Raw genomic sequence first — 14,470 nt, 5'->3', positions numbered from 1 at the left:
CTGACTGGTACCTTGAGCTGGTTGGCGTAGTGGCCCAGCTTGATCTTCAGCAGAAAGCCGTCCTCCCCTCCTTGTAGCTGGGCTTTCTTCTGCAGTTCCGCCACCAGGCTGTCCAGCAGACGCTTAGCTTTGGCTTCCTCTGCTTGGTTGTCCAACTCCACTGAATCCCTGGGAAAGGCACGGTTACACAAGGCACATTTTTAACCAATCCAAAGTCTTAGTGCTGCTTCACTAAGACTAGCTGTGGATGGCCGCTTCGGCTGTCACAGGAGTACATCATTACATAAATCTCAGTCACAAATCTTATCAACTTTGACTATAAAACATGAAATAAAACAAACAAATAATGGATGTTGTGATAACAATAAAAACACTACTTATATTGTGCTTTTGGTCACAAGGTGAAAGAAGTAATTAGTAGTGCTGTCAAACTATTAAAATATTTTATCACGATTAATCGCATGAATGTCACAGTTAAAGCACAATTTATCTATTCTAAATGTCCCTTGATTTCTTTTTGTCCCTTTTTTCATTTGAATGCTCTTAACAGGGAAAAGTGGATCTGCTTGCTTCATTGCTTAAGAAAACTTTCCCTTCTGACTCTTGTTAGCATCCATTTCGGCATCTTTCGCTCGCCATCCACTCAAAACGTAACGTTACTACTCTTTGGCCAGCTCGCAAGCCCAAACGGCGTGCATGCAGCGTGCCTGTTTTTTTTCCGGTCTAGCTAGATCCGGTGTGGTGTTGTAGTTTTTCTAACGTTACGAGTTGTTGCAACAACATGTGCAAAAACTACAAAGTCTTCTAGGCCAAAAAGAATGTTGACGCCGATAAAATTGGTTTACGTTATTAACGGTGAGAGCACTACTAATAAGTACATTACAAACACAAAAAATGACAACCCAAAAGAGTGAAACATAAGAGTATCATCAGGTTCAGTAAGACTGTTCAGGTAGTAAAAAAACAGAAGCACACAGAAGCATTCGTTTCTCGTGAGTGTTTGTAATGTGCTGATGGTGTACTATTATGCCTGCAGTTTAATGTGCTGTATCCTGAGCACTGATTTAGAACAGTGGTTAAACTGTTCACCCAGAGTTGTCTCAGGGAGTGCTAAACTATTCATCCTTTTAAAATCTAAATAACGGTTTGCAAGAGTGCAATTTTCAAATCACAAGAAACATGATTTTATAAAAATAATAATAATAAAAATAATAATAATGAAAGAATAACCTGTTCCTTTCAGACTTATTTTTACTAATGTTGCCATAAAATACAGCTACTAGCTTGGGAGTACATTATTATGAATGATGGCCAAAACCATGAAAATAAGATTTAAATTGTGAAAGGATGGACAGACAAGGTCACCTATAACAATTTAATAGATTTACAATCAGCTGCCATTTTATTAGCTACACCCTAGCTAAAACTGATGGGGTCTAATACAACAGTCCACCACCTCATTTATATCAACGAGGGCTAAATAACAGAAGCCCATCTCTGTACAATGCAATAGGGTTCAACAGCACCCCTATACTACATCCTCCAAATTGCTCATACAGTCAAATCAACACCTCGCTAAAATAGTTTCATATACTGTACGTCCCTGTTGTTAAGCTGCATAGTAGTGGCTGTGTCTTGAACGGCCTACTTGCACACTTCAAACACTTAATTTTAAGTATATAGTGTAGATAACACAAAAAGTCAGTGCACTGAAAGTACCCAGATGTCCCCCAACAACGGTCAAAACGTTCTGTGTGGAACAATGGACACTGTGCGCACTAAACCTGCGCCATCTTGACTACAAAGCGGAAAGGGGATGGACCAGGGATGTCGACCGGCAGCTGATTGGACGAACGCGTCACGTGGGTCTGGCTTCTCATGGATTTCACAACCGAGCATGAAAGCCACCATGCTGTCATGCTTGTTGGGAATACGATCTTGAGTTTATCGAAAATAGTTCACCCAAACGTGTTTCTAAAAAACATTTTAAGTAGGTCATACAGTTGTTGAATCTGTTTTTTTTTTTTGATTGACAAAGGTCAGTTCAATAGATTTTTGTCTGATTTTGAGAGGCGGCGAGCCGAATCGACCGCTTGTCATTTCCGCTAAGTTTTTTGACCTAAGAGTTCCTTTTGGGACAACACTAACCATCAAAAGTGGGCGCTATGGCAGTAAGCGTGCGTTCATGAGCATGGGAAAAAGAGAAACCCAGTGAAAACGTCATCATTCATGTCACTTCCTGTGGGAATCAGATCGGGCTAGATTTTGCTAACAGAGTTTCCCAGTTGGTGACGCGTTATTGAGAACACACGTTTGATTTCTAGTTTGAGTTCACTGAAAATATTCAATTGATAAATTGTTTATTGTGGACAAACACCTCTGTCAAGAAACATACATAGACATTTGACACATATTATTGTGGCCTCCATGTTTACACACACCTGATGCTCTAGGCTACGCCCAACAGTTGGTGGCAGTCATGCAACAAGTTGCTACACCAATATAATCGAAGAAGAACACACATCATGTGAATGCCAGCAGTCGGAAAAACAACGTAATCACAGAGGCGGTCCCTGATATTTCCCCTTGTAATTTCCCCTTGCGGGATAAATAAAGTATACATTATTATTATTATATTCCCAGGTGGCATGAACGCACCATTAGTGGTCAGTGCACATTGGCAGTGTACTGACGGAAGTATGTGGAATGAGACACAGCCAGTAAGTATCACTTGACTGTTTGTTGGCCCCATCCCTCCTTCCCTGGCTCAAAGCGAGGCAGAGAGCAGTGATGGTCGAGCTAGAGAGTCAACGAAGAGAGGGACTGTACAAAGCAGTGAATCAGAGAAGTACAAACGGCACCGCGTGTTCCAAATAAAACACACAAATAAGCACAGCCACACCTCTGCTTGAAGGTGCCGCATCATGAGTGAATGCAGAGCTTTAAGCTGTAGCTTTCTCATCCTCTGCTATACAGACACCACTATAGAATTGAGTGGGTCAAGAGTGACAGTTGAGATGGATTTATTTTGTTTTAGTCTATACATTGTTTTTAGTGAAATACTGCACGTTACATACTTTACGGTTAGCTAACTGAGTGTAGTTTAGTCAACTGAAATTTCTAGTCAATTTGAATTGATCTAGCGCAGTGCCCATTTGGAGAGGGTGGTGTAGGCCTAAAAGAGCAGATTTCTTGCTTCCTGGTAACTTTATTGCGTAAATTCTCACAAACTAGAGCCCGACTGAAAGGCCGATACGAATATTTGGTTATTTAAAAATCTGATATATATATATATATATATATATATATATATATATATGTTTTTTCTTTAATTCCAGTGCGTTACAAAACAAAGATTTTCCTAACATTAGTTATTAATAGGTATTTATGAGTTCTCACTAAAATATGATAATAAAAAACAGAACAGAGGAACATCAAAATATATTAAAGTTCTGAGAAATAAAAGGATTAAAAATACAAACTTAAGATATGAAACTTAAAGTCCTTTGAAATCAGTCTTTCCAACAGGGACGTTGTAGAGCGCTCTCTGGTGGACAAACTATGCAACGCCAACACTCATAACAAGGTTGAAAGTCCGTTTTATTTTTTAAACATTCATTTAACTGTTGAAATAAAATTTTGATTGATTTATCAGAATCATTTATTTGTCATAAATAATTCTGATGAATGATTTTTTTTTTTTGGATAAATCGGCCGTTATATTTTTTTTATTTTATTTATCCTTTATTTATTTTTTTATTTATCCTTTATTTAACCAGGTAATACCCTGGTTATAAATGCTGATACCGATAGATAGGGAAATGCCTAATATCGGCCGATAATATCGGCTCGCTGATATATCTGATATATTCCTAGAGATAGGAATGGTGTTATTTCAGTTAGCTTAATAGTTGGTTTAATTTACATCGAGAGATGAACTTATGGAAAGTTCCCCATGCCAATGTCTGTTGTCTGTCTTGTGTAATTGTATCTTTGTTGTTGTTGTTGTTGTTGTTGTTGTTGTATCTTATGGACCGTGAGTCTAATAATAAAGGCTATCTCTATGTATCGTGAATGGTATGTGATGATTGGGGGGGCTATTTTAATTCCAAAGCCCAAGGGAACTGTATCAGGATGCATAGTATCCTGATCCATTAAATAACTGGCCTTTAAAAATAAAAATCTGCCTGCTTCTATAGCAATTTAACATAGGGGTGTGTATAATTATGCACCCTGTATCTTAAGGTGGAACATTTATTTATTTACAATACATTATTCCTTCACAATAATTGGTGTCCATAAAAGGTTGGATTTTCCAATTTTTTTTTTAATTAAGGCATTAAGATCAATTTCCAAAAGATGGTTTTTATTACTCTTTTTAAATCTATTTTAGCATGGGTGTGTAAACTTTCTCAAGCCACTGTATCTTTCATAATTCAAACAAAATAATTCCTTTGTTAATAATTCTTTACACAGAACTTCATGATATTAAATATAAAAAATGATTCACACCTTCACAAAGTCTACACGCCCAACCCAAAATCCGCACATTTAACAAACAAAAATTCACAAAAAATAAAATTCACAAAAAACAAAATTCACACGCTATTCAAATTTCTTTACCTCTAAAAAAATCCACAGGCCGTACCAAAAATCTACACTGCCTGAATTTACGTTAGATCTTACAAAAAGGAGAGTAGGGTTAAATACAGACAACCCATTGGATTCCAGATAGAAAGTGTCATGGTATTAGGTACTATGTAAAGGGGCGGCTGTGGCTCAGGGTTTAGAGCGGTTGCCTGCCAATCGGAAGGTGGTGGTTCGATCCCTGCCCTGCAGTCATTGTCGAAGTGTCCTTGGGCAAGACACTGAATCCCGAGTTGCGCATCGGAGTGTGAATGTGTATGAATGTTTATCGTGAGAGGTGGCACTTGTACGGCAGCCCGGCCACAGTGTATGAATGTGGTGAATGGTGAATGTTTCTGTAGATGTAAAAGCGCTTTGAGCAGTTGTTAAGACTGGAAAAGCGCTATATAAATACAGCACATTTATGTATTTGTTGTCTTGGAATTTGTGGTGCTGTAAAGTAAGATCAAGCTTTGTGTGAGGGTTTTAGTGTGATAAAAGCAAGTACATTGTTTCATCCAAACAGGAAATAGTTGATAATTCAGCCACGCCATTGCAAAGGGCAGTGATTACAATTAGGACGAAAGGCTGTTTTTAACAAAAAATATATGTATATTATGCCAATCAGAAATAACTTTATAAACGAACAAATCTGTCTCTTTCTCTTCCTGACCCTGTTGTTCTGCTTGAGCGACACTGGCAAACATTTAGTATAAGAGTAAAGAAAAAAATGACATTTAGTTTATTTGAATTACAGCTGCTACATAAATGTTTTTTGTCTCGACAACCCAACTGCATTTTATCGCAAACTTGCGACTAGTTAACTTTCTAAAGACGGCGCAATCGCTTGTTTGCCAAGGGTCAGGACTCCAACATTAACACACTGACAACATTGTATTCAGAATATAAAATATTTTTATAGGACTTTTTAAATGGGGGATTGTGTAAAGGTGTTCATGAGATACCAACCTTTTGTGAACTTAAAACCTGAAGACTATCCCTTTTTCAGGTACATTTGAAAGATTCAATTCAATTTGATTAATTTGCGATTAATCGTGAGTTGACGAGGAATCTCATGCGATTAAGAATGTAAATTGATTGTATATTATAAAAAATAAATCCAGCCAAATGTACCTTCCATCTAAAGAGATTGTCATTAAAAAGAAATTGGAATAGAAATAAAGATAAAAGTCTACTGCATACCAGAGCTGACATTCAATCCACTGGGCCAGGTAGTGTCGCACCTCGATTGGGAAGTGCTGGCCATACAGCGCCTGCATCTGGTGCAAGGCCTCACCCTGCAGCTGCTGGGCCTGGATCCACATTGCCATGGTGCTCCTTTGGAACAGGAGGATAGCAAAAGGAAGAAGCCAGGAGAGGATGAGAGAGAGAGAGGGGAATAAACAGCAACAAGAGATAAAGGGAAGATGATGGGGAAGGAGATGGAGAGCAGGAAAGAGTTACCATAATGTTTAAGGAATTGCTTAAAGGAATTCAGTAAATAGCAATAAATAACCAAACAGGTGAGCATTTTCAAAAGGATGTGTTAGAACAAATCTCTTTAGGTTACTTTAAAGTGCAACAGATAAAATACAGAAAATGCATCACAAATAGTGTGCACTTCCTACAATTCATTTGTTAGAAACCGACACTTCTAATTGACATACTGATACACAAAAAATAAAACTTGCCCAGACATGTCAAACCTGTAACAATACCAGTACTAGTACTATATAATATTAGTAATATGTTCGTGAACATCTGAGAATAATACTTGAGGTGGCAGTAGCTCAGTCCGTAGGGCAGTTGGGTTGGGAACCAGAGGGTCGTCAGTTCAAGTCCCCGTATGGACTTGAACTGGACCAAAGTACGGAGTATGCATCAGTAGCTGGAGAGATGCCACTTCACCTCCTGAGCAAGGCACCATACACCCCCAACCGCTCAGGGTGCTGGTCCAACTGGCAGCCCACTCAATCTGACATCTCCCCATTTGTGCATGTATACTGTAGGTACTGCATGTGTGTGTAAATATCAGACCTGTTTGTAGTAATTACTAATCCCATTGGGATCAAATTGTGTATAGGACCTGAGCATGTGTAGCCTGTGTGTACTGTAATTCAATAGAGTGAGTGTAATTATAAAATTATACATTACTTCGTGATGATAGTAAAACTATATGCTAAATTTGGCCAAACACATTGTCAGAAAATGTGCTTTAAAAAAAATTATTGTGTAATGTGTATTAAAAAAAAGAGAACCGCATTTTATATGTTTGTATTTGTGTGTGTGGTGTTGTAGTTTTGGGATTGACGTTACATTCTCAGCTACACAAGAGGGCAGAACCCATCGGGTCTTTAGTAGTATTGCTCTCCCAAAAGTTTAGGAGATAGCTTAGCTTGCTAACATTACTGTACATTAAAATAGGCTCGTTGGCAAGCATTATGTGCAGCGAACTTGAAAATGGCGATCACCGAGTATTGCTAAAAAGATATTAACATGCTCATTGGGAAGGTAGTTAATGTACCTTACGTTACCAGACAACGTAATGTTAGCTAGCTAGCGAAAGTAAGCTAGTCTACAAACTAGCATAATAGGAAAGCACAGGGATGAAGTAACTCTTGCAGCGCGCGAGCAACACTTCACTTTCATTCGCCATTAATTAATTATGTTAACACCTAACATTAGTTACGTCTTTAACTAACTCACCTATTCAGAGACGGCGCCACACTTAGAGCTACACCATGGACGAGTAGCACCACACACACACAACTTTCCAAACCTCGTACAGGTAGGTTGACGTGCACGTCACATCGCCAACTACTTCAGTCGTGTTTCTTGCAAAGCAGCTGTTGTTGACCAGCGTTAAGTTAAAGATGACAGCTTCCGATTTAGGATTTCAAAATAAAAGTGTTATTAAATAACTAAATGTCTAATATCAGATAACACACATACTGTACATACAATCTGCTAAGGTAAGTTTATTGGTGTTTTCGAACAATCCATATTTCTACGTTTTTGATTGAGTTACAAACGACATTTCCGGTCGTATTCATGCTAACTTCAGATAGCTTTGTAGAGTCTTGGCAGTTCTACTATTTCCGCTAACAGCCCCACCTTTGTGCTGATAAAATCAGAACGAGGCAACAGGTTAGGGGAGTTATGAAAATAATAACAATTAAAATAAAAAAAATAATAAAAATAATAATAATAATAAAATGAAATTATTATGTTATATTTTATATTTTAAATCTGTAAATAGTTTTTTTTTATCAGTTCGGGTTTGTCTGACTCTACATAGAACATATGATGTGATAAATTATGATATTTATGGACTCTGTCATGTGGCCTTGGGTTGTAGACAATTACTTGTAAGAATGGGCACCTGCTACTTTTTGATATTATTTTGAGATATGTATGATATATGATATATGATGTGGTCCTTGTGGAAATACCGATCTATGGTATCCCAGTGACAATACATAAACACTATTGTGAGGCATCAAAACGGTGAGCAGAACAATTTTTTCTACCTCTGCATTGTACCTATGTTTCTCTTTGCATCCGACATTAAGCTACTTGTTAGACTTTAACATGATCCACAACTATAGATCCCCATGTTTGACAAATACGTTAATAAATTAATAATTAATTAATAATAAAAAAACACAACCAAACTAAAAGTCACACAGCATGTAATCAAAAGGTTTTTTTGGTGTCCAGTCCTTCACTTTTTCTGCTAACATAAAACAGAAAACCAGAAACTGTGAACCAAATAGCTTTTATTAATGAAATCATTAGTGGTTAAGCAATGAAACATTAAACAGGAACCAGTAATCAACAACAAAAAAGCAAGGAAACAGTAAAGTTTGAACTAGATTTTATGTTCCATTGACATAGGCCTCCCTCCGCACATCTGTGTGTTGTTACTGCTAAAACATGACTTTGTCAATCCATTTTGAAAGGCTGAGCACTCAACCACTGAAAGAATTATCTATCACAATTATCAAACAGCTAGAATATGTTTTCTTTGATCACTGTGAAACCTGTGCAAATATTGAAAGGATTTGTCCCGAGAAGCTGCAAAATGATGAGGAATGATTCACATTATATACACAAAAGCACAAATAAAGCTGTGATGTGTCTGAGCTGGAAACTAAACTGTGACAGTACACATACTGTGGCAATGTGGGAAACTTTGGCAACAGTTACAGTATGTAAAACTATTTTTTGAATTCACAAATGCATTGTGGGTCTGTCTCTGTTTTAGCCATTTGACAGACTGTTGAACTGTCCAGGGTGTACGCCCCATTCGGTAAAAAAAAGAGTTAATTTATTTATTTATTCTTTCTTGAATTAATTCTCACTCGTTCAATACCGGCAGTAGGCCTAGCGGGGAATATATAAAACATATTTATAACTTGTATTACAAATAAGTAAATGTGGACAATAGAGAAAACCTGTGGGGAAATATGTAAAATATAATGGTCATTTGTCACTTAGAGACCTGGTGAAATACACAATTTATCTGGAGCAGAGGAAATTATAGTGAGATGATTGGACACTAGGGGTCAGTGTCAGACCGCTGCAATAGCACACACACAACAGACACACACACAGCACACAACACACACACACACACACACACACACACACACACAACACACACACACACAGGAGACACACACACTCTTGTTTTGAAATTTAGCCCTGGGAATGGAAAGCTCCCGTACACAGTGTACACAGTGTTGATAAGAATCTAAACTACCAGAGGTTTGTGAGACTCGCTGCAAGTAGGGGTCCTTATCTGAGTTCATTTATGAAATACATATTAGAAAAGCACATAGCGTGTTTTAAGAAGAACATTTGTAAGAGAAGATAATGAAAGTGGATACCAATAGTGAGGGAAATGCATTGGACCTATGGATGAGCTGTTTCTGCCTTCTTCTTCTTTTCTTTTTTTGGTGCAGATTTTGCAGACCTTCATTTTCATGGTTATTCTTTGGCAGTAAAACGTTGCGTAAGAGTATAACATGCAATAAGGTTTGCTAAAACTACAGCAGTTAAGCTACATTCTGTCAGTAATGAAAAGAAGATGACATCCGCCAAGTGTAAATTGTGGTCACATACAAAATCATACACAAATACCTAAATGTGAGTTCATCAAAACCTAGAAATTACAAAGCAAATCACTGTGCTTCTAAAAAAAATGAGTAAATTTAGCAGAGTAACATAACACTTAACAGCATTTAAACAGCTGAACAACAAAAAGGGGTGGAAGGAATAATTATGCATGTGTGGTTTGTAATACAGAAAGAATTTATATATTTTAAGCACCAATATGTACTGTGTTTTTGAAAAAATTGGCCTTTGGGAATCTGCTTTTTTACAGTCTGTGGGATCATTTTCTTTATGTTATCCTAATACTACTGAAGAATCAGTGACAGGAGATGATTTATTTTTATTAGCTCATCCCACTAGTTGTCAGTGGTTGTGGTTTTAATAAAAACAAAACGTGAAACAGGAAAGGAAATGACAAATTACACTTTCTTACAATGGGAATGATGGTGTCCCCTTTTAATAATTTCTTGATCATGTCAGTTTTTGGACCGCCACCCTTCCCAACCAAGAATAGTGTTATTTTCAGTTGCCTCTTCCCATTTTATTCTTCTTTCAGATGTCATGATCATCTACACTATCCAAATACAAATGGACTGTATACAACCCTTGAAGTGTGATTGCAAAGATGGGTTTTTCATTAAGCCCCTTTTAAATGAAGCCTTTTCTGATTTTTCTTTTAAGCACACAATCTGTAGTCGAATAAAGTAAAACCTAAGTTGTTAAAAAGAATTCGCAACTTGGGTCTTTTTTTTGTCCATCATTCCTATCGGCTGAAGATCTGGGAATGCTAACCTGCTAAGGGTCCAACTCTGTGCAATGTGTAGGCTACAGTTTTTATACGCTAGAATACAACTGTACCTGGCCCTGGCTTTGCTCTTTGGTTATGTTTTGGCCATTAAACAATGAACTGGAAGATGCAAAACCTTTGCCTAGATCCACAGGGAATTGCAGGGACAGGTGATAATTCCTCACTACAAGCGACAGTGTTCAAACTACTTGTGAGTCATTTGTATATAGGGACCCTCTTCAAGACAGGGCCTCATGAGTATTCAATAAAGCCAGACCTACCATAAAGCGTGATTTATACCAACGCACTAGTATAAACTTCAGGCCACTTACGTAGGCTATGGCAAAAGATCTGCACCACCCTAAATCAAGCTTGAGTCAGTCATCATGTCAGTTGATAGTGTGCTTTAAAGCTAGAGTGCGGAGTCTCTGTCTCCCCCATGAGAAATACTAAAGTAATGACAACACCACTGTTGTTGCATCCACATGACACAAGCCTTCCGTAATCGTGCACCAACCCCACCCCTCCTCCACACAGTTACTAGTAGCCAAGGAGGACACGGAGGATTGAAAAAACATGATGGAAGAGGTCATTATCTTCACTCGAGTATCTGCGTGAATGTTGCCAAACGACACAATTTTCGAAACAAAGCCACCCTGAGAAATACAGAGAGAGTTGTATAGAGCTCTCAATTAATTTTGTCATTTAGTCATTTGGCTAAATGGCTTGAAGTCAATGGCTTGAATGTAACAGGCATTCATTAAAGGTCCCGTGACATGGTGCTCTTGGATGTTTTTATATAGACCTTGGTGGTCCCCTAATACTGTATCTGAAAAAAAAATCAGCCTTGGTGCAGAATTACAGCCACTAGAGCCAGTCCCACAATGAGCTTTCCTTAGTATGTGCCATTTCTGAGAAGGGGGGGCAAGGAGGAGGCGGCTTGACCAACTGCCACTTTGTTAATTTCAAAGCCATGATGTCTCTCTCTCATGGATGGGCCAAATTCTCTGGGCGGGCAAAATAGAGAAAGGGGAGGTAGCCTTGCCCCTTATGACTTCATAAGGAGCAACATTCCAGATTGACCCATCTGAGCTTTCATTTCCTCAAAGGCAGAGCAGGATACCCAGGGCTCAGTTTACACCTAGCGCCAGTTCAAGCCACTGGGGGACCATAGGCAGGCTGGGGGAACTCATATTAATGTTAAAAAAACTAAAAAAGTAAAGTGAAATATTCATGCCATGGGACATTTAATGTAAAAAGAATGATGCACTGAAGCTTTGATATTGTATATTCCCAAACAAAGCAAACTTGCACAAATCAGTTGACACACCTCGTGTATTTCTGGGGCTGTTGCCTGCTCTGCCTGGTTGCTAATCCAGCCATAGGCGACCTTGCTATTAAGTAGTCTGACGAGTTGAGAGACACTAACAGTCCGGCTATCAGACGGGATGGAAACAACAAACTTAATTGGAGGAGAAAACACACGGTGTTACATTGCCAACATCCTGGTTCAACTTTGACCTACAATACACTTTACACTAGTACTTTGCACACTATTTTCCTGTATGATGAAAGATTATGACCGACAGTTTGGGTCATCCCTTTTAAATGTTAAGTCCAAATAAAGGTGATTAGATCATCTGGACTAAATGATGGCTGGCTAACCACCTGTATGATCGTATGAATGACCAGTCAAATTTGGAGCGATGAGGCTATGTTCCCAGATCTCAGCAATGACTTGTCAGTACAAAGTTATCATAACTGATAGGAATAATGGCCAAAATGATAACAAAAAATGAGACCCAAGTTGTAATCAACCATAATTACTCTGTAGCAATCTTCCCAATCCCCACAATTATTCAATTTTTACAAAAGAACCTCAGGGATTATGTTAGGAAATTCCTTATTCTTTATCTAGTCACTGTCTCTATCTCTGTCTTCATTCTCTTGCAGAGCATCATGGCTGTCGTCCTCTTCATCCTCCTCAGCCTCTTCCTCATCTCCACCTCCATTCATCATCTCCATCTCGACCTCCACTGCGCCCTCCTCAACCTCATCCTCCACTCCACTGAAGGGATCAGCATCCTGGGACACCTCCACCATCTCGGTGCCTTGGACCACCTCAACGGCGCCCTCGCGGACTTTCCTGACTTTGAAGGTGAAGGGGGGCACCTTGTACACAGCAGTCTTGGACCGGGCGTAAACAACATGGTCTGGCGTGAAGGCCTTCTTCACCTTGTCGCGGGATGTCTGGATCTTCTGTTTGTGCTCAGGGTTGACGCTCATCCGTGTTCCGAGCTTCCCCATCTTCTTCTCAATGTTGTGACGTGTCTTCTCCAGGTTCTGTCTGGTCTTCTGCTTGGTCTTCTCTAAATTATCCTTGGTTTTCTGCCTTGTCCTCTCCAGGTTCTCCTTGGTTTTCTGCTTTGTCTTCTCCAGGTTCTCTTTGGTCTTTGCTCTGGTCTTATCCATCTTCTCCTTTGAGAAGACCGTCTTCAGGGTTTGTACGCGCTGAAGGCTGCTTCGCTTGATGCGCTCTGCACGGGACTCCTCAATGGTCTCCTCAATCTCCACCCCCTCTTCATCCGATGAGAGGTCTATGTGGGGTTTGTCTTCCTTCTCTCCGTCTCCTCTCTCCTCCTCTTCCACAGCTTCCTTGAGCTCCAGTAGGCTGCCTCCTTTGCTTCCTGACACAGACTCAGAAACCTTCATGGATTTTGAGATGCTTAGTTTTGAGGGAACCTTCACTTCATCCTATGGAGAAGAGAACATGAAGAATTCACGTTAATGTGATTTAATGAAGCCAGCAAGAAGTGAACCTTGATGAAATTCAAGTTTTACATATGGTCAATGAACATATAGACAGAGAAATACAATACATATTATTTTTTAAGCCACAAAATGTAGAAATAATAATAGTAGGGTAAAATGGAAAGCCACAGAGAAACTGATCTTTCTTGAGATCTCCAGCAACTCAGACTGCTAGCACAAGCTGTAATTAATGCACATACATGTTAAGTTGAACTTGTAAAGTTGACATTTTTGCATGTATATGCATGTTATATTGTGCATTTTTTCATTCTCTTTTCTGTGCACACAGGTACAAACAAGTAAACTGTGGTGAGAAACATGAATCACCACAGGTTTGCTACACAATAGAGACATTAGAGATGTGGGTAGATTACGTCTGGTGGAGGCCAAGACCAAGTGGAATCTGAAACAGGACTCCAGGGCTCACACAAGACTCCAGGAAGACATGACAGAGAAAAATGTAACTGTCTCAGAGACAAAGGGATGGAAACATTAAAATGGAAATAGGTGGTGGTGGTGGTGGTGGTGGTGGTGTGTTTGTGTGTGTGTGTGTGTGGGGCGGGTGTGTGTGTGAGTTAAATGTTGAACAGTTACGCAACAAAATTGCACATACCCTTCTACTTCTACATACACATTAATTGACTCACTCATTGACAAAATGCATTCCCTAGCCCCTTACCTTAACCTTAACCATAACAACTAAATGCCTAATCTTAAACTTAACCCTCACCCTAACCATAACCTAATTATAATCATAATCCTAAAACCAAATCTTAACCCTCAAAAGGCCCTTTAAAGTTGTGGGGTCCTGCATTCTGGCCCCTACAAAGATGTCGGGACCCCACTAGTATACTGAAATCCGGGTTTTTGGACCCCACGAATTTAGTTCAACAAGACCACACACGCACACACACACACACACACACACACACACACACCACACACACACACACACACACACACACACACACACACACAGGTCCACAATGTTCCCATTGGGATAAGGTAGGATTGAAGTTTTGTGGTTTAATCATGTTTCTCTCTGCAGACTGACACATTCTCTGATTCTCCCATATCTTGTATTCATCCAGAATATTTAATATATATGTATATGTAATATATAAATTC

General features: G+C 39.0%; 2 protein-coding genes across 2 annotated transcripts in view; both read right to left on the bottom strand.

Annotated features, from left to right (window-relative positions):
- LOC116671513 (signal transducer and activator of transcription 5B) overlaps window positions 1-7,515 on the bottom strand; it is a 40,694-nt gene extending 33,179 nt beyond the window's left edge. Inside the window, exons 1-3 of the mRNA XM_032502863.1 lie at window positions 7,333-7,515; window positions 5,830-5,964; window positions 12-168 (exon numbers count right to left, since the gene is read on the bottom strand). Of these exons, the coding sequence (XP_032358754.1) occupies window positions 12-168; window positions 5,830-5,957 (285 nt within the window). The 5' untranslated portion in view covers window positions 5,958-5,964; window positions 7,333-7,515. The remainder of the gene's footprint in view (window positions 1-11; window positions 169-5,829; window positions 5,965-7,332) is intronic.
- A 1,980-nt stretch (window positions 7,516-9,495) lies between these two features.
- The window catches only part of LOC116671527 (caveolae-associated protein 1), a 30,994-nt gene continuing 26,019 nt past the window's right edge, over window positions 9,496-14,470 (bottom strand). The window contains exon 2 of the mRNA XM_032502884.1: window positions 9,496-13,285. Coding sequence (XP_032358775.1) covers window positions 12,446-13,285 — 840 coding nt within the window. The 3' untranslated portion in view covers window positions 9,496-12,445. The remainder of the gene's footprint in view (window positions 13,286-14,470) is intronic.

The sequence above is a fragment of the Etheostoma spectabile genome, chromosome 21 (genome assembly GCF_008692095.1).
Source record: "Etheostoma spectabile isolate EspeVRDwgs_2016 chromosome 21, UIUC_Espe_1.0, whole genome shotgun sequence".
NCBI lineage: Eukaryota > Metazoa > Chordata > Actinopteri > Perciformes > Percidae > Etheostoma > Etheostoma spectabile.
This window is presented reverse-complemented; position numbering and strand designations above follow the sequence as displayed.